Source organism: Apiospora hydei, assembly GCF_038363865.1.
Source record: "Apiospora hydei strain CBS 114990 chromosome Unknown utg000010l_segment0_segment0, whole genome shotgun sequence".
Classification (NCBI taxonomy): domain Eukaryota; kingdom Fungi; phylum Ascomycota; class Sordariomycetes; order Amphisphaeriales; family Apiosporaceae; genus Apiospora; species Apiospora hydei.
This window is the reverse complement of record NW_027117369.1, coordinates 2,877,663-2,894,551: the sequence shown is the minus strand read 5'-3', so window position 1 is coordinate 2,894,551 and position 16,889 is coordinate 2,877,663. Positions and strand designations below refer to the sequence as shown.

Below are 16,889 nucleotides of genomic sequence, written 5' to 3'. Positions count from 1 at the left end.
GGGCTGGTGGGCGTCATGTTCCCGCCCGGCATCGACATGGTGGTGGCCATGTTGGGGGCGGCGTTCGCGGGTCGGGGCTACGTGCCGCTCGACCCGGACTTCGCCCGGGAGAGGCTGCGACACATGACGGCGGAGGCCGGGCTCAAGCTGATCTTGGTCCTGCCCGAGCTGGCCGAGCAGGCGCGCGGCCTGTCGGCGGATTGTAAGATAGTGGAGGTTTCGGAGGCCATGATGAGCAGGCCGTCGCACGGTCTGTGGCTGCACCGAGACACCGCGACCGACAACCCCTTTTACGTCATCTACACTTCGGTAAGTGCTCAAAGACGATGAGTACAGAGCGGAGTGGCTAACACTCCATGCAGGGAAGCACTGGCAAGCCCAAGGGCATTGTCCTGAGCGAGTCCAACACTCGCGCCATGCTGACTTCCCACAACACACACCACAAGTTCACTTCTGAGGACCGGATCCTCTTCCACAGCTCTATGGCCTTCGATCTTTCGGTCGGCCAGCTGTGGGGTGCTTTGACATCCGGAGCCACCATGCTTCTTGCGAAGCGCAACGTTCGCAAGGAGCCATCGGCCTTGGCCAAGTTCATGCGCGAGGCACAGGTGACTGTCACTTACTTCCCTCCCACCCAGTTCGCGACGGTGCTCAGCGTTGGTCAAGACGACCTGAAGCACTGCTCCTCCTACCGGGACGCCATCTTCGCCGGCGAGTTCCTTCCTCCCCGCGTGGTCCGCGCCATCTACGACCTCGGTATCAAGGGTTTGACCATCAGCAACCAGTGGGGCCCTAGCGAGGCCACGGTCCAGACATCCTGCCACAACCCCGAGTACCCTGCCGCAGACGCGACTAACATTCCCATCGGCTACGGTCTGCCCAACTGCTCCCACTACATCGTTGACGCACTACTTCAACCCGTCCCCGCTGGTGTGATCGGCGAGATCTGCCAGGGTGGACCCCAAGTCAGCCGCGGCTACATGGGCCGACCCGCCGAGACCGCCCGCGGCTTCGTCCAAGATACCTTCGCGGGCCCCGAGTACATCGCCCAGGGCTGGACCACCATGTACCGCACCGGCGACCGCGGCCGATTCTTGCCCAACGGCATGATGGAGTGCCACGGCCGCATCGCCGGCGACACCCAAGTCAAGCTCCGCGGCTTCCGCATGGACCTCGCCGAGGTCGAGAACGAGTTCTACGCCGCCGCCAAGCGCCTCGGTTCGTCCGTGGTCGACGTCGTCGTCGTGCCCCGCGCCCTCAGCCCCGAGTTCGCGCCCGACAACACCGCCGCCGCCAACGACGCCATGGACGACCGCCAGCTCGTGGCCTTCGTCGTCACCAGCTACGACATCACCGACAACAAGGCCAAGCAGGACCTCGTCAAGCAGTTGCACGTCGAGGCCTCGGAGCACCTTAACCCGTACATGCTGCCCAACGCGTACCACCTCGCCACGCAGCTGCCGGCCCTTACGAGCGGCAAGCACGACCGCATCGAGCTGCGCAAGATGAAGCTGGACCCCGTGTTCCCTCTCTTGGCCGCCCACTCCGAGCTTCCCGAGGAAGACCCCCAGGACGAACGCCTCCAGATCCTGGCCTCCGTCACCCAGGTCTTCCGCGACGTCCTTAAGCTCAACCCCAAGATGAACATCGAGCCCTCCCAGAGCTTCTTCGAGCTCGGCGGCCACAGCGTCCTGGCCCTGCGGGTCCTCGCCAAAGTCCGCAGCACCTCGGGCCTGCGCATCCAGCCCAAGGACTTCTTCACCGCCCCGACGCCCGCCGGCGTCGCCGCCATCGTGATCAAGGAGCGCGGCTTCGAGCCGCTGCAGTGGGAGAACGCCGGCGCGCAGGTCGACTGGCAGGTCGAAGCCAAGCTGCCCGACACCCCGGAGTTCTACCCGGCCAAGCGAGCTAACAACGGCACCAAGATCCTCCTGACGGGCGCCGACAGCACCGTCGGCCTCTACATGCTGGTCGAGATCCTCAACCGGGACCCCAGCGCCACCGTCATGGCCATGGGCACCGAGACGCCCCTGACCAAGGCGGCGCTCATCGCCGACATCGAGCAGCACGACCTCGGCGACGCCCACGCCCTCGCTCAACGCGTCGAGTTCCTGCCCGGCGCCCTCGCGATGCCGGAGCTGGGTCTTTCTGCTCAAGAATTCGAGACCCTCCGCGACACCGTCCAGTCCATCTTCCACTTCGGCAGCCGCGTCTCGCTGCTCAAGTCGCACAAGGAGCTCGAGCAGGTCAATCTGCGGGCAACCCGCGAAGTGATCCGCCTCGCCGCCGCCGCGGGTTCCGACACGGCCCTCCACTACCTCAGCACCTGGAGCGTGTCGCACCTGCAAGACTGGCGGACCACGAACCGCGCCGTCAACAACAGCAACAGCAGCAACGGCCGCCCCAAGGCCATGATGCGCAACAACACCGACATGGACCCCGGCAGCGCGGCACCGTCAAGACCGAGCGGGCGCCCGACTTCTTCTACCCCGTCGGCTCGGACCTGGCCTACTTCAAGACGCGCTGGGCGGCCGAGATGATGCTGACGAGCGCCGCGAAGCGCGGGATGCGCACCCTCATTTACCGCGCCTCCGCTCTATCCGCCGCCGACGCCGACGCGACCGAGGAGTCCAACTTCTTCGCGGGGCTGATGCGCGACATCGTCAAGACGGGCTCCGTGCCCGACCTCGGCGGCGACGACGGGCTGGACATGGACCTGGTGCCGCCGACGTACATCGCCAGCACGATCCACCAGCTCGTGCAGAAGGCGCCGCGGGAGGGCGGCAGCGTGTTCCACATCCGGAACCGCCGCCCGCTGTCGGTGGGCGGCCTGATCGAGGCGCTGCACAAGATGGGCAAGGAGGCGACCAAGGTCCCCGCCAAGGAGTGGCACAAGCGGATCGAGAAGCAGGGGCGCTCTACGCCGCGGTGGCGGCCGAGTACGTGGACATGGGCCACCGGATGTTCTCGCTGGACGACAGCGAGACGCGGAGGCTGCTGGGCGATGGGACTTCGGAGGAGGAAGTTTCAAGGGAGGCGCTTTGCGAGCCGGTGGATGATCGCTACGTACAGCGGGTTATGAGCAGTTTGGGCATGTAATGCTCTTGAGTTTCTTTCCTTTGTCACATGCATTTAGAGTTTGGAGTTTGGAGTGACTGGAGTTGGTGGTGTTCCGGGGAATGACAACACTAAAAAAAGACGAAAGAACCCAAAAAAAAAAAAAAAAAAAAAAGGACAGATGATCTTTACTGCTGGAATTATTTGACATTAGACATATGGGTTTTGGGAAAAGGGCTTATAGATTTCACTAGAATACATGTTTAATTCTCACGATACCAATACTTGCTTACTTGGATTTCAAATGTGATGCGCTTTTGATGGGCGACATTGAATACATAAGTAGCAATCAAGCGTCATGTCTGGCCCAAGGCACTACTGGACGGTGCAGTGGCTGCTACCTTTGTGGCTGAAACCCCACTATCGCCTGCAGCCTTAGGGGCCTGGGGGCCAAGGGGCTTACTTACTCTCACTGCCACCTTAAACTTCGAATGGAATCTGACCTCATCCAAAGAAACAACATCACAACTTAGACAACCATCCCTCTTCGCACCATGGCCTGAAGTCTGCTGCAACCCACTGTCTCGGCTGGGGACACCAGTACTCGCTCTCGTTACTGTTCTGCTGTCTTTGCTCTGCTTCTGCCGTTCCGTCACACTCATTATTCTTGCATCCCCGTTGTTGTTCATGAAACATCCAGCACCGGCGCTGCTTTGTCCGTGCCACACCCGCCTTCCAGAAGCCTTTTGGACAATGGCTTTGTTTCTCTAGGTGCCCAGACAACGCTGGCAATCTGACACACCGGGATGAATGCCTTTGTCGGATTGTTCGTCATATTGGGCCTTTTCCTACTATTAAAAGCTCCTGAGCGCTAATTGCAGCCGGGCTTCTGCGGCAAAGCTACGTGTCGACGCATTACATGTCCTCAGCTTCCAACCACAGTTCGCAGTTCTCCACTACAACACATTACGGCTTGCTTGCTACCTCTTCAGCAACGGCATGTCGCAAACACTTATCAGCATAACTCATAGAAACTCTGAAAACATAGCGACATTGCTTCGGGATCAACTGCAACAGGTACCGGCTGGTGTATTCTCCACCCCCACAGTCGTGATCTGCAATATCAACATCACGGTTGGTGCCGTCGCTCCGGCCCCCTCGGTGAATCAACACAACAAGAAACGCTCTATCACCCCGGTCCCGGCGGTTAAAGATCACAGCAAGAAACGCTCTATCACTCCCGTCCCCAGGGTGAATCATCACAGCAGCACACGGCCCGTCACCATGCCGTCGCAAACAGCCTCTACCCACGAGCCCGTGGTCAAGGTCACGTCACCCCTCCCCAAGGGCTACATCTTCGTCCCCAAAGGCAACGTCTACATCACCGCCAACTGCCGGCGCCTGACCCAAGCCGCCAAGAAGACGGTCTACGCCGTCATCAACGCCAAGCGGCAGAGCGTGGGCATCCGCGTCCCCGCCAGCATCCACGCCCAAGTCCAGTCCGACGAGCAGGCCTCGCGCGCGGACCGGCGCAGCGCCGTCGCCAAGCGCGACGCCTCGCTGGAGAAGCAGTTCCGCGACGCCATCGTGCGCCAGTTCCCCCAGACCCCCGCCGCCAGCGTGCCCCGGATCGTCGAGCGCGCCATGCTCAAGGGCAGCCGCCGCGTGGGCCGCACGGGCAAGCTGGACATCGAGACCAAGGCGAAGCTGGCGGTGCGCGCGCATATCCGGCACACGCACACGAACTACGATGGCATGCTGCGGGCCAAGACGCACACCAAGGATCAGGCGCGTGACGCGATCTTGAGCAAGATCAATGATGTTTGCAAGAGCTGGGGTGGCAAGGTGGAGGATCATCGCCATGGCAAGCGTCCTCAGAAGAAGAAGGACGGAAAGGACACGCGGAGAGGGAATGACAAGGATAATGGAAAGCTGAAGCCAAAGGCGAAGGGCGAGATCAAGGGAGCCACCACGAAGCAAAACAGCAACAGCAGCAAGGAAGGGAGCTCTAGCCGGCGGAAACCGACCGTGGTCAATAGCAAGCCACCGAGGCAAGTGAAGAAGCAGCAAGTACGGCTAGCACGACAAGACGGAAGCAATCATGGCAGCAATTCCTACAGCCCAACATATAATCCCTATAACCTGGGAAGCAATGCCCAGGTTGGCAATTCACTCCGACGGCAGCAGCAGCCTATCGTCATCGACGATTCTGACGATGAGGTGGACGACGACGAGAGCGACGAGTTCGAATGGCTCGAGTCCGATGACAATGATTACGTTAACAGCGACTCGGATTGGACACCCGACCACTGATCTCCCTTGGACAGGCTTGGACTGCTGGAGTGTCTATGAAGTGATGCACCCACCGTACGACATATGATCAATTCGTATTGTCGGAAGCAACATGAAGGATTTCATTCATACGCACCCGAAGGATGGCGAGTACTACATTGGAATGGCATAGAGACGGATAGATTTGAAGCGTCGTGAGAGTCGCGAACTGTAATGAAACCAGGAAGTACTTGCTTAGTGTACTGATATATGATACCCCCAACTAGAATAGAGACATAACTGTTTTGCTCCTCGTGTTGCTTCCCATCCGTGACGCCCGCAAACGACTGATTGACAGTCATGTGTTCATTCCTATGCTCGTTAACCGAATAACACATCTAGTATTCTCTCGAAGCGACTCCTGCGAAACGGTTAGTTACTGTGTCGGATCCCAGATTAGAAGTAGGGGCATTGCTTCTCTTACCTGGCAGGAACCACCACGAAGTTCCTCGTGTACTCCTCGATGCCCGCCAAATCCTGCACGAGATCCGCCTCGTGCGGCTTGACGAACTTGGTCTTGTGGATGAGCTTCCAGCTCACGTACAGGACAGGGCAGATGAACAGCATCATGTACCTACATTGAGTCAATCAATCAGCATATGCAATAACCGACGAAACAATGGACGAAGACCAGAATGACAGAAGAACTCACGAGAACAAGAAACTGGGCACATTCCAGTTCCCCGGCAAGAACACCGTGTACCCGCCCATCCACGCCATGACGAACGTCGCCACGAGCGCATAATACGCCGCGTACGGCTGCCCGAACCCGCGGTACGGTAGCGCCGCGCGATCGATGCCCTGCGCGCGCAGGGCGCGGTGGAAGCAGATGTACGTGATGCACATGACGCTGAAGTTGATGAGCTGCGACGCCGTGACCAGCGACACGAACCAGCTGAGCACCGTCGCGGAGCCCTCGGATACTTGCAGGAACGACAGCAGGGAAATGAGCAGGACGACGCCGACGCTGTAGATGGGCACGCCGTTCTTGAGGCAGACGGTCAGGAAGCGGGGGGGGCTTTGCCCTCGAGGGCGAGACCGAATAGCGATCGCGACGCGCAGTAGACGTAACTGTTACCCGCCGAGAAGGCGGCCGTGAGCACCATGGCGTTGACGATATGCGGCAACACCGGTATCCCCAGCCGGCTCATGGCAATAACATAAGGCGAAGCGGCAGCGCCCGGCTTGTCCTTCTCGAAGGCGTCGGCCATGGTCGCGTCATTGTAGGGGACCAGGATGCCGACGCAGAGGGAGCCGAGCATGAAGAAGGTCGTCAGGCGGTAAAAGACGGCATTGTAGGCGCGCGGCATCACGAAGCGCGGGTTTTCGGCCTCGCCCGCCGCCATAGAGACGTAGTCGGGCCCGGCGATCGTGAAGGAGGCCTGGATGAGGCACTGCAGGAAGCCCATGAAGCGGCCGAGGTCGCCCGTGTGGTAATAAGTGTTGAAGGCACCGGGTTCCTTCCACTATATGTACATGAAAGGTGGTCAGCAGGCTAACATGAATGCAGGTCAATTGGGCCACCGCACAAGTGCCTCAACAGATGATCAATCGCCAAGTCCCATGAAGTCATAATAAGTGTTACACCACCACCGGAAGCGGATGAGGGACAATGTAGAGCGATCGTATTCAAAACACAGGGCGTACGTACATAACGAAACCCAAAACGGTCGTGCTGGGGGTTCCCACCGAGCATCACGATGAAGGTGAAGATGATGAGGCCGATGATGAGCAGGACCTTGCCGAGCGCGGCCCAGAACTCGCTCTCGCCATACCACTTGACGGCCAGCAAGTTGATCAGCGCGTACAGTATGATGACGACCGTGATGATGGCCGCCGTCGGGACCGCCTCGCTCCAGAAGTGGATGATGACGTTGCATGCCGTAATCTCGAAGGGTACCAAGGCGGCTTCGAACACGAAGAAGTCTGTCGTATAGCAAAGCCCATGTCAGTAAGTCTCTCACATTGCAGACTGAACAGCAGTAGAACCAGCAGTGCATACTCCATCCAGCAGCGAAGCCAAAAGCTTCATCAACCCAACGTCCCGCAAAGCGAATAAACGGCGACGAGATGGGCAGGTACGTGACCATCTCCGCCATGCAGAGCGTGACGGACAGAATCACCGAGCACCAGAGCGTAAAGGCCAGGAACAAGCTCGCCGGCCCGCCCTGGAGCAGGCCCTTGCCGATCTGGACGTAGAGCGCCGTGCCAATGGTGCCGCCGATCCCGATGAGCTGGATGTGGCGGGATTTAAGCTTGCGGTGCGTCTGGTCTAACGCGGCGCCCACAGAAACGGACGGGACCCGCGCCGGCGGCGTCCCAAACTTTCTGCATCGTCCGAGCCATTGCGGTCCGTCGCGTACTGGTAGTAGGGCGAAGGCGAACTCTTGGTGTAGTCGATGCCGGACGAACTCATGGCGGCGAAGCGGCGCACCGTGGGGCCAACTCGAAATCAGACTGGCGTGGTAGTGGGAAGCTTCGCGAGCGAAGACCTTGGCTAAAAGAGCTTGGAACGACGCATGCGGCTAAGAAAGTCTCCAAGGAATTGGACAAAAAAAGAGCTCAGAGAAAGCAGAAGAAGCCGCCGGGTACGAGAAAATGGCTCGGTAACGGGTAGTGCGAGAAGAGAACCGTTTTCCACTGCTGACGACACGGCCGAGTTCTTAAGAAAGGCAAATGGTAGTCAGGTCTGTAATCAGTACATGCATGCCCATCCATGTCGCATCCATGTCGTGCAAGGCGAGATGAGATAGCAGCAACCCGGTCAGATAGCCTCTTCCATGCCAGAAGTGCTTCTTCCAATTGGCAGGAGTGGCTGGCATATGTCAATCCCTGGGGTCGTACATCGCCAAGCTGATTCCAACGAATATGGGGGCCGCTTGGGGACTGGGGGACCCTGGTACGCCCGACTGCGCGGGGCTCGGACGGCTGACGGGACTGAACACTTGGGCCCAAGTCGTGAGACATGCATGGATAAGCGTTTACTTTCCCAATTGCATACCGAGTCGAGGCAGCTGGGCGAGCGCTGGGCGAATAAAATTCGAAGTAACTGGGAGCTGCGTCCAGCCGCGCATGGACATTCGGCTGGCGTCTTGTACAGTCGAGTTGGTGCAGAACCCGGAAGTGGGAAAACCGACAGAGAATCTATTCATGGTGCCGTCTGGCCTCTTGGCTCCCCAAGGCTCTGCGGGGTGACCATTGGGGTTTCACAGCACTAGCTTTAGCCTTAGCATTCCTTATCAGCTAACCGGTCAGTGGTGGCGTACAGCAGCTAATGAGGCTTTTTTTCTCCCAATGCGCGCCGCCGCTGAATCTGCCTTGGGTGGGCTGGAAGCTGACCTGACCGAGAAATGACGTATATGGCAATGATTGATGTGCATTCCGCATGGTCGGTAAGGCAATTCGTAAAAATCGTCGCTCTTTGCATGAATCTCAAAAATAGTGTTGTTCGTCAAACTGCCATGCGACTGGAACACGAATGAATGCCAGATTGGCGGGCGTCGATTTGGCCAAATAACGGGGAAGGTTGCGTGGTCTAGAATCACCGGTAACGTGCTGAAAGCCCAGGAGCTTTTTTGAAAACGCACTTGGCCGTATTCAGGAAGAAGTTCCTGCGTGTATTCCTCGGCATTCTTGGCTCGGGAGGATTGATCATGATCATTGGGCCGCCTCGATATCTGACGGCCATTTGCCCAACGCGCATCTTTCATTCGCTCGAAGGTAGGCAATTGAAGCGTTGCTGCTGCTGCTGCTGCGGTGCCCGGGAGTTCAGTCGTCGCGAGCCCGGCTGGATTCATAGATTGACATTGTCCTCGTCTTCAGCACGTCATTGACATTGCTGCTGACAACGTTTGCGAACTGGACAGAGCGGAAAAGAATTCCCAGCTCTTGACTCGTGAACCAGCTGGCGCGGTCCATGTTGCCAGATCCCAGTACGGTGTACTCCTCATCAACGATGGTCAACTTCAGATGAGATTGCACAGGCTCTTCAGAAACCCCTTTCGCTTGGTCATCAACGTCAGGTCGAAAGTAGGCAATTCGAAGCTGGCCCAGTCGCGGCCTGCCAGCTTCCAAGTCAATGTCGAGATTTGTTGCCAATGCATCATCTCTTCGAGGTTGCATCACGGACGAAGCTTTGAGGTTGTGGTAGCGACGAATGAGAGACTTGAGACAGCGGCTCGTGGTGGTACCGGCCGTAACGATTTGCTCCAGCAACATCATGTTTTTGCCCGTGACAATGGTGACATGGACGCCTCTGCTCAATGCCTGCAAGATGCCATCCATCACTGAAGCCGAAGTCAAATTGGGCGTCTGGAGGTATATCGCATGCTGCGCCATTTCGAGCAAACAGCTGATTGCGACATTCAGTGGCGTCAAGGGCGGTTTCGGGTCATCCATCCAAGGAAACGGCCGAAAACATGGGTTCTGGTGATGAGACGAGGGCAGCAAGACGGTTGGGACGGATTCCATGGACAGAGGCGCGAGGCGACTGGCAGGGCTTTGGATCGCCGTCAGCCAGGACGGGGCAAGTTCAGGCGACCGTGGGCTGGTGTTGCGATCGGCCGGTAAGCTGGGCAGATCGCGCTCCCAGACGCACTGGTAGAAGCGCATCAAACTCGAGACGGCACTCCCGGAAAGATCGACGCAGCCTTCGAGCCACGGTTCCCAGCTCACGTTACAACTGGGGAGCCAGGCGCGCTCGCGGTCGATGATCACAAACTTGGGGTGCATGACGCTGAAGGGGAGGAAGAACAGCGTCTTCACCTGGAGGTCGATGGCCCCTGCTCGGAGCGCCTCGGGGGCGGGCAAACCCAATTGAGAGGGCCAGGTGTGCGGCGGGTAGACGAAGCCATCTTTGGAGTTTGGATGGAACAACTTCTGGAATAAGGAGCGCGAAGAGAAGCAAATGCGAATCCGGAGGGGCTCAATGGCGGTATCCGGCTGACTGCTGATGAAGCGCTCCCTTTCTTGGGCGAGCTGGGCAATGGTGTTGCTGAGCGCCGTCAATGTGTCGGACTGTGCCCAGAAGCAGGTCACCATAATGATTTCTCGGCGGGCCTGGAGGATCGCGGGCAAGATGGACTGCGTGTAGATGGACGCGCCAGTGCCGAGCTGGAAGGAATGGATTTGGGAAGTAGTGAGCAATGTGTCAGCATCTGCGCCTTGGTCCGCTGGGCTGCGTCGGTGGTAGTAGTCGGGGAATTGTGTTTTCCTGGTGTCCCGGAATTTGGAGTCGCCATTGTGGTCGAGGTGGTATCTCCAGGGCCCGGCAAAGGCATCCAACGCCGTGGTCATTTGGTGGCAGGTGCAGGCAGCAGTGTAAGGAAGGTGACAAATGCAGTCGCTGAGGTCTGTATGTCGGGAAGCAAGCCTGGAAACAATATTAGCAACTGGTTCTGCATTCGCAAAAGAGGAAGACTCGAATTGAGTGACTGGATGTTGGTGATGTTGCAGTATGACGACGCGTGTTCCCTTCGCGGCATTGCCCTGGTGCTTGAATTGGCAAAGTGGCTAAGGCGCTATTTTGGCGGTGGTCCACTGTGCTAGGGCACCAAAACAGAACGGTTAGCACCAACTGGGGTGGAAGCGGCCCGGGTGCCTGGCGCCCAGCTTGTCGGGACGTACAGACAACCACCCGTCATCTCCAACATTTCAATGCTTTTCTATGCTTCCCACTAAGATACTCGCATGTGGTAGTAGGACTTCCTGGTCGATATGGCGATCAAATCATTATACGATCCATGCGGTACAATACTTTTGGCCCTTTAGCAGACTTGTATGGAGCTATATCCCAAGGTCCTGACCCCAGTGTTCTGTAGCAGGGACAACCCCGAAACGGACTGCCATCACAGCGTTGACCTGTAACCCAACTTGCGAACCAATATGTGTGCGTATCTCGGATTTGACTTGACCGATAGATCTTAATCTCCAAGGATCTTAGATGCACCCATACAGGTGGCTTGGAATAGAGCCTGTCGCAAGCAGTTGAGCTGCCATCTCGTTCCACCACCGTGCCTTCGTGCTTGGCTGAACTGGCTTGGGTCGGCATCTCAACCCTGCTCAAAATTGAAGGGCATCCCCTTTCTGGGATCATAGCTCGACTTTTTCAAAGTCAGTATGGATCTTGTCTCGGATTTTGAGGACATGTTTCCGTTTACGGCAAGTCCTCGTCATTTACATAAACCGCTACCGAAGGGTGTCAATATCACCACCTCGTTGCTTTCTTTGGCAGCTAACAGAGCAGGCTTAATCTACGTGACAGCGAAGCGAACAGTCATGTATGGATCTTGGACATAGAGGTGGTTAATTTCAAAAATCTCTACATTTGGCATGTGGTGAAACCTGCTCACTTTGCCTGCTGAGGGAATAGAAGTAGCTTCACATCGCTTACACTCCGGTTTCCAGCATGCAACACTGAAAGATACTCCCCACGAATCCAAATATTCTACATCTTTATCCCCTATTCTTACTTTTGCCAGTCTTCATCAGTACCCCGTCTTCCCTCCCGTGCCATAAGCACCATGTAGCTCAGATGCTGATACGTAGACCTAGCAGTCATCGGTTTCTCCCAGTTGCACCTCTCAAGCTGGCAGTTAGAATGTCTGGCCAACCACTCTGCATTCCCATCCTAAGCATGAGGCTTTGAATGACATACCCCACTATTGGTCACTGGTCTAGCATGGCCATGGGTGTTTGAAACTCTAACATGCTGAGAATCAATGTCGCCAACGTTGCCAAACTAGAGCAATCCACGGTCCTCATCAACATGCTACAGTCAAGACTACATCAACGGAAATAACTCGCGCTTCATTCAACAAAGCTCAAACGGCATGTGGTGTAGTGGTAGCAAACCAGCACGTGAATGACATCACTACTGCCTGCAGCGCGCTGGAGACGGAGGTTCGAATCCTTCCATGTTCAGATCATTTTGTCCCCCTTTCCCTTTTTGCCCTTCCCTTACCCTGCCACATGATGGTACCTAGACAGGCACACTGTCTAGCTCAGCCTCTGATGAAATCAACTACCCAAATAATCCGTATTTCGCCCAAGGAAGGTCGAACGGCATGTGGTGTAGTGGTCGCACACCAGCTCGTGAATGGCACCCCTATTGCCGGCAGCAAGCTTGGGGCGGAGGTTCGAATCCTCCCATGTCCAATTCTTTTTGATTCTTCGTGACCGCCTTCGCGATCTATAAGATGAAGCATTGGAACAACCTGTTCATCCTCCAATGTATTACAAGGGCCTGTGGTGTGGTGGCCGCACGGTAGTTGCGTCAGACTTGATCCCGCTTTCAAGCAGCGCCTCTACCGGCTGAGGTTCGATTCCTTTGGTTTCTAGCATTTTTGACAACTTCGCCCTCCCCCCACCTTCCCCGATTAATCAAACCTCGCGGCTTCCCAGGATATATAGCATCCGATTGAGCGACCCACCATCATCAATTCCCAACATCATATCCCACTGGTACGCCGTTCACTCCACTGCCACGCCGTTCATTCCACTGGCGAACCGTTTAGTCCACTGGCAGATTGTTCACTCTTAAGTACCGCAAGCCAATGTCTACCTATGGTCTCGTACACGCCCCCTGATTACTCCAAACATCATCAACGATGCTCCTAATCCGGACTCATCCACCTTTCGCCCTTGTCCCAGCTTCATCCCAGATGACCGTGATGGGTTCATGGTCACTCGAGAACTTGGTGCCACCAAACCAGAGCTCGAACCTCAGATCGGCGGGGGCCACAATGACGCGGATCTCGAACTCGCAGATGTAGAACTTGTACCCCGCCTTGAAGCAGGTGCCGCGTTTATGCTTCATGCTCAGCTGGTGCTGCTCCACTCCTGTCAGGTTACTCTTTACTTCGCACAGCCGAGCGGCTCCGGCTAATGGAGACGAAGTCTCGTTAGTATTTGATCAGATATACGAGAGTGGAAAGCATCTCACCATGTTTCAAGCTCGCTGGCAGATACGAGGGCTCATCATGACAGACCACGAACTGAGTATCCCAGGCCCGGGTGGTGTCATCAGCGGCCAGCCTGATTTGTAGAGTCTTGATAAGGGGGTTTCCAGGAGTCACCGTGTCTCCCTTCTTGATCAACCACTGGATCTGGTTAAGGGCGAACTTGGTGGTCTTGTCGAACTGGTCCTCCTGGACTTCGGCGTGAAAATGGCGGACAGGCGAGTAGACTTGCTTGACCACGACCCCGTAGCTCGCTCTGGCGATGCGGGATGCCAGCACTGACATGTTGCCGGACTCCATCCTCTGCTTTCGATCCTCGAGCAGGCCTCGCACAACCACGAGCTGTGGCTCTTGCGCACACAGGATTGTTACTCGGCCGGCGTTTGGATGCTCGGAATTCTCGAAATGCTGATGCAGTTTGTTTTGGACGTACTTGTTGCTGCCAAGGCCCCCTGAGAGCACGAAATATTTCTGATTGGTCGAGTTAGGAAGCGATCTCAAACACATGTATCGAATAAGGGACGGATTACCACTTGTTCGGTTCGCCCCCGCTTTTGAAGCCAATTCAGCTGCTCGGTCACTCGGGTCACGATGCCTTGGACAGCTGGGTCAAAGAGGGCCTCAAACTCTCCGCTGTCATAAACCCAATCAGCATCGCAGAATATTTGGTTGAGCTTGGGTTAACACAGAAAAGTCTTACATGGTGAATATCATCCGGCCCTGGTCGATGCCCGCTTCAGCATGACTGAAGTCGCAGGACACCCCTTCCATCTGGACAAAGTGACGCGGCAGCTCCATAAAGGCCCGCTCGCCGAACGTATACTTCATCATCCGGAAATAGGGGCTGCGGGCCATCCGCGCGGGCAGGTTCTGCGGCAGCTGCTCCAGCACGTCGGGGAAGCCCGAGAGCCGCTGCGCCACGAGCCGCGCAAACAGGCGGTCGACCTGGGACGCGCCAACGCCGGTGCCCTGGACCTCGGCGATCTGCTTCATCTGCGGGAAGGCGGCGTCGACGCTCATGACCTCCATCAGGGCCAGGTCCGTCGTGCCGCCGCCCGCGTCGATGCACATGAACACGTCGCCCTGCGCGAAGTCGGCCGGGGAGTACTTGAGCGTGGCCACCGCGGCGGCCTCGGCCTCGGTCAGGTCGACGGCGGCGCTGTGGCCTGGTCCTTCGGTGCCGAACCCGGCCTCGCGGATCGCCTGCTTGAAGTCGTTGATGATGCCCTGGCTGGTCCACGTCGTCGGCACGCTGAAGAGGAACTCGACCGCCAGGTCGCGCCAGCCGCCCCGGTGGAGCCGCTCCGTCTCCCGCTCGATCGTCTCCTTGGTGTGTTCGTATACGTGGCGGAGATAATCGGTCACGTACTTTCGCGCTTCGGCCGTCGTTTCCGGTATGCCCGGGAGTCCCTGCCGCCGGGTCGCGTCGAGAGTCTCCTGGTCCAGGAAGATCTTGAAGAACTCGCGCCGCGTCATGTTGCTGCTCTCGCTGTACACGCAGCTGTAGCCCCATGACGACGGCGTGGTCTGGCCGTTGGGATACAGGAGGATGGTGGGGACCTTCTTCTCACTTCCATCGCCTGTGCCCGGCCAGTTGTGAAGAACATCGATGGATCTGCGCGGGGTTGTCCATGCAACGCCTAAAGGGGAAAATCACCATTCGTCAGTGGTTACATGATCGCCGAGTAGAGTGCATACTAGGTGGAAAGTTGAAATTCAGTGCTCACCGGTAAATGTCGTGCCCAAGTCAATGGACACTATGATATCTGGGTTGCTCATTTTGCTTTCGCTGATGGCCCTGAGCTACTGGTGAACGCAATGTGATGCTGTCTGTTGAGCAGCACTTGAGGGACCGACTCTTTCCCCTCAAAACATGCGACCGTTGGTATTACCATGGGGTGATTTGTATTCATTACCCAGACCCCTGGAACAGGCGCCGCATCCTTCATCAGGTCGTAGGCTGCGCCTCGCATCTAATAAACCATATGGCGTTTTGGGCTGACAACATCGCGTGCGGCTGAAAGTTTTAAGGCTGTTCCAGAGCCTATGCTTTTAATTAGTGAACTCGGCAAGATGAATGCTTACGCCCAGTCGTATTTTGGCTTTGATCACCTCAAGCGTTTCACACCTCCTGTTACCGGCTGGTGTTTAGTACTTGCGCCACCTACCCTGGAGATGATTCAGCGGGGCGTCTTTGATGTACACCGAGTCTTTCTCGCCATCCATGCATGTCTTTTCCAGAAATAGAGTGTTATCTCCTACTTAAAACGGATATGATTTTTGGATGTGGCCGGAACTATTAACCTACATCATTCATCAGACCCTACGACTTTTTACCCCTTAACAATTGCTTGATATGGCCACCACTGCTGTCACCTCGGAGACGAACAGCATTGTTCCGAGTTCCGTAACCTCGAGTTCCGTGACCTCAAGTTCAGAGTTCTCGAGTACCAGTAGCCCGACTCCAACTGGCGAACAAACGCATTCATCTTCCATCTCATCTGGTACAGTCGCGGGGGCTGTTGTCGGAGCTTTCCTAGGCGGATTGCTCATTGGACTCGCCATACTACTTCTATGGAGAAGGCGACAGGCACGTAAGCCTCTGGCTTCACATCAAAGGCCAAAACGAGCGCATACCGAGGGAATCGAACCCGAGGACCACGGCGGTACCAATGGTATTTCGGAACTCGACCCGTTCTTACTCGACGCGACATCCGACAAACAGCTAGCAGAGGCATACCAGAACATATCCAAAGTGCTCCAACAGCATGTGGCCAACTTCTATCACAAGCAGGCAGTGGATGTGGACATCGCGACCCTGAGGCACGCGATCGAAAGGGTCGACCCCGGGCCCAACAATGCACTGCAGCACGACGTTCTGCCCTCCCTGCTGCTGGACCCGCGCACTCGCGCCGCCGCCATCCAGCACACGATATCGCACGTCTTGGTAAAGGCGATCGATTTCAACTCGCCCGGCGAGTTGTCGCTGTTGCCTCCGCACGTGGTTGGCTTCGTCAGGTCTGTCCCTGCTCTTGAGCGTGGAGGCGGAAACGCCGATGGTAAGTCAATGCGTTCTCGTAGCTTCTTACAATTTGTCGAGACATGCTAATTGTGCTACGAGTAGCGATGCGAAAAGCCTTAGGTCAGTGGCGGACTCTCACAGCCTACCTCATGCAGCCTCACCGAAGCCATCGCTTACCCCTGGTGCCATCCGAGGAGGTTGCTAAGCCCCAGATTGACCAATTGGCGTTGGCGCTGACACACGTCCTCCGGCCGTTCATCGACTCTGAGGAATTGTCCCAGACAAAGCAGAAACGCCATCTGCAGGCTCTTGCGTTCGACTGTGCCAAACTTGGCTACGCCTTGCTTTCTCAGCCTTGCGAGTGGCAATTCGTGTATGAAAACCCAGACCAGGACAAGGGTCAGCACTCCTTGGTGTTGCATCCAGGACTGCAGAAAGTAGGAGGTTGGGGTGGCGAGAAGTATGGCGTTCCGCAGCTGGTCGAGGCTCCCGTCGTCGCGAAGATCTGAGAGAGCGCTTGT

The 16,889-nt window shown here is 56.8% G+C and overlaps 6 protein-coding genes across 6 annotated transcripts; 3 read left to right on the top strand and 3 right to left on the bottom strand.

Annotated features, from left to right (window-relative positions):
• Window positions 1-15: 15 nt before the first annotated feature.
• Window positions 16-3,082, top strand: PG997_015151 (polyketide synthase; the record flags this gene model as incomplete). Its single annotated transcript, XM_066819465.1, has 3 exons — window positions 16-294; window positions 363-2,372; window positions 2,447-3,082. The coding sequence occupies 3 exons, from the start codon at window positions 16-18 to the stop codon at window positions 3,080-3,082; spliced, it is 2,925 nt and encodes a 974-aa protein (XP_066661653.1).
• Window positions 3,083-4,341: 1,259 nt separating this feature from the next.
• Window positions 4,342-5,370, top strand: PG997_015150 (uncharacterized protein; the record flags this gene model as incomplete). Its single annotated transcript, XM_066819464.1, has 1 exon — window positions 4,342-5,370. One exon carries the CDS (start codon window positions 4,342-4,344, stop codon window positions 5,368-5,370), a length of 1,029 nt encoding a protein of 342 aa, XP_066661652.1.
• A 438-nt stretch (window positions 5,371-5,808) lies between these two features.
• PG997_015149 (amino acid transporter) lies at window positions 5,809-7,804 on the bottom strand (the record flags this gene model as incomplete). The annotated part of the gene is made up of 6 exons (XM_066819463.1): window positions 5,809-5,962; window positions 6,041-6,375; window positions 6,456-6,854; window positions 7,040-7,314; window positions 7,391-7,716; window positions 7,797-7,804. 6 exons carry the CDS (start codon window positions 7,802-7,804, stop codon window positions 5,809-5,811), a joined length of 1,497 nt encoding a protein of 498 aa, XP_066661651.1.
• A 1,352-nt stretch (window positions 7,805-9,156) lies between these two features.
• PG997_015148 (phospholipase D/nuclease) lies at window positions 9,157-10,683 on the bottom strand (the record flags this gene model as incomplete). Its single annotated transcript, XM_066819462.1, has 1 exon — window positions 9,157-10,683. One exon carries the CDS (start codon window positions 10,681-10,683, stop codon window positions 9,157-9,159), a length of 1,527 nt encoding a protein of 508 aa, XP_066661650.1.
• Window positions 10,684-13,012: 2,329 nt separating this feature from the next.
• On the bottom strand, window positions 13,013-15,125 carry PG997_015147 (uncharacterized protein; the record flags this gene model as incomplete). The annotated part of the gene is made up of 5 exons (XM_066819461.1): window positions 13,013-13,269; window positions 13,331-13,817; window positions 13,877-13,979; window positions 14,047-14,986; window positions 15,074-15,125. The coding sequence occupies 5 exons, from the start codon at window positions 15,123-15,125 to the stop codon at window positions 13,013-13,015; spliced, it is 1,839 nt and encodes a 612-aa protein (XP_066661649.1).
• Window positions 15,126-15,702: 577 nt separating this feature from the next.
• Window positions 15,703-16,877, top strand: PG997_015146 (uncharacterized protein; the record flags this gene model as incomplete). Its single annotated transcript, XM_066819460.1, has 2 exons — window positions 15,703-16,405; window positions 16,468-16,877. 2 exons carry the CDS (start codon window positions 15,703-15,705, stop codon window positions 16,875-16,877), a joined length of 1,113 nt encoding a protein of 370 aa, XP_066661648.1.
• Between the last annotated feature and the right edge of the window lie 12 nt (window positions 16,878-16,889).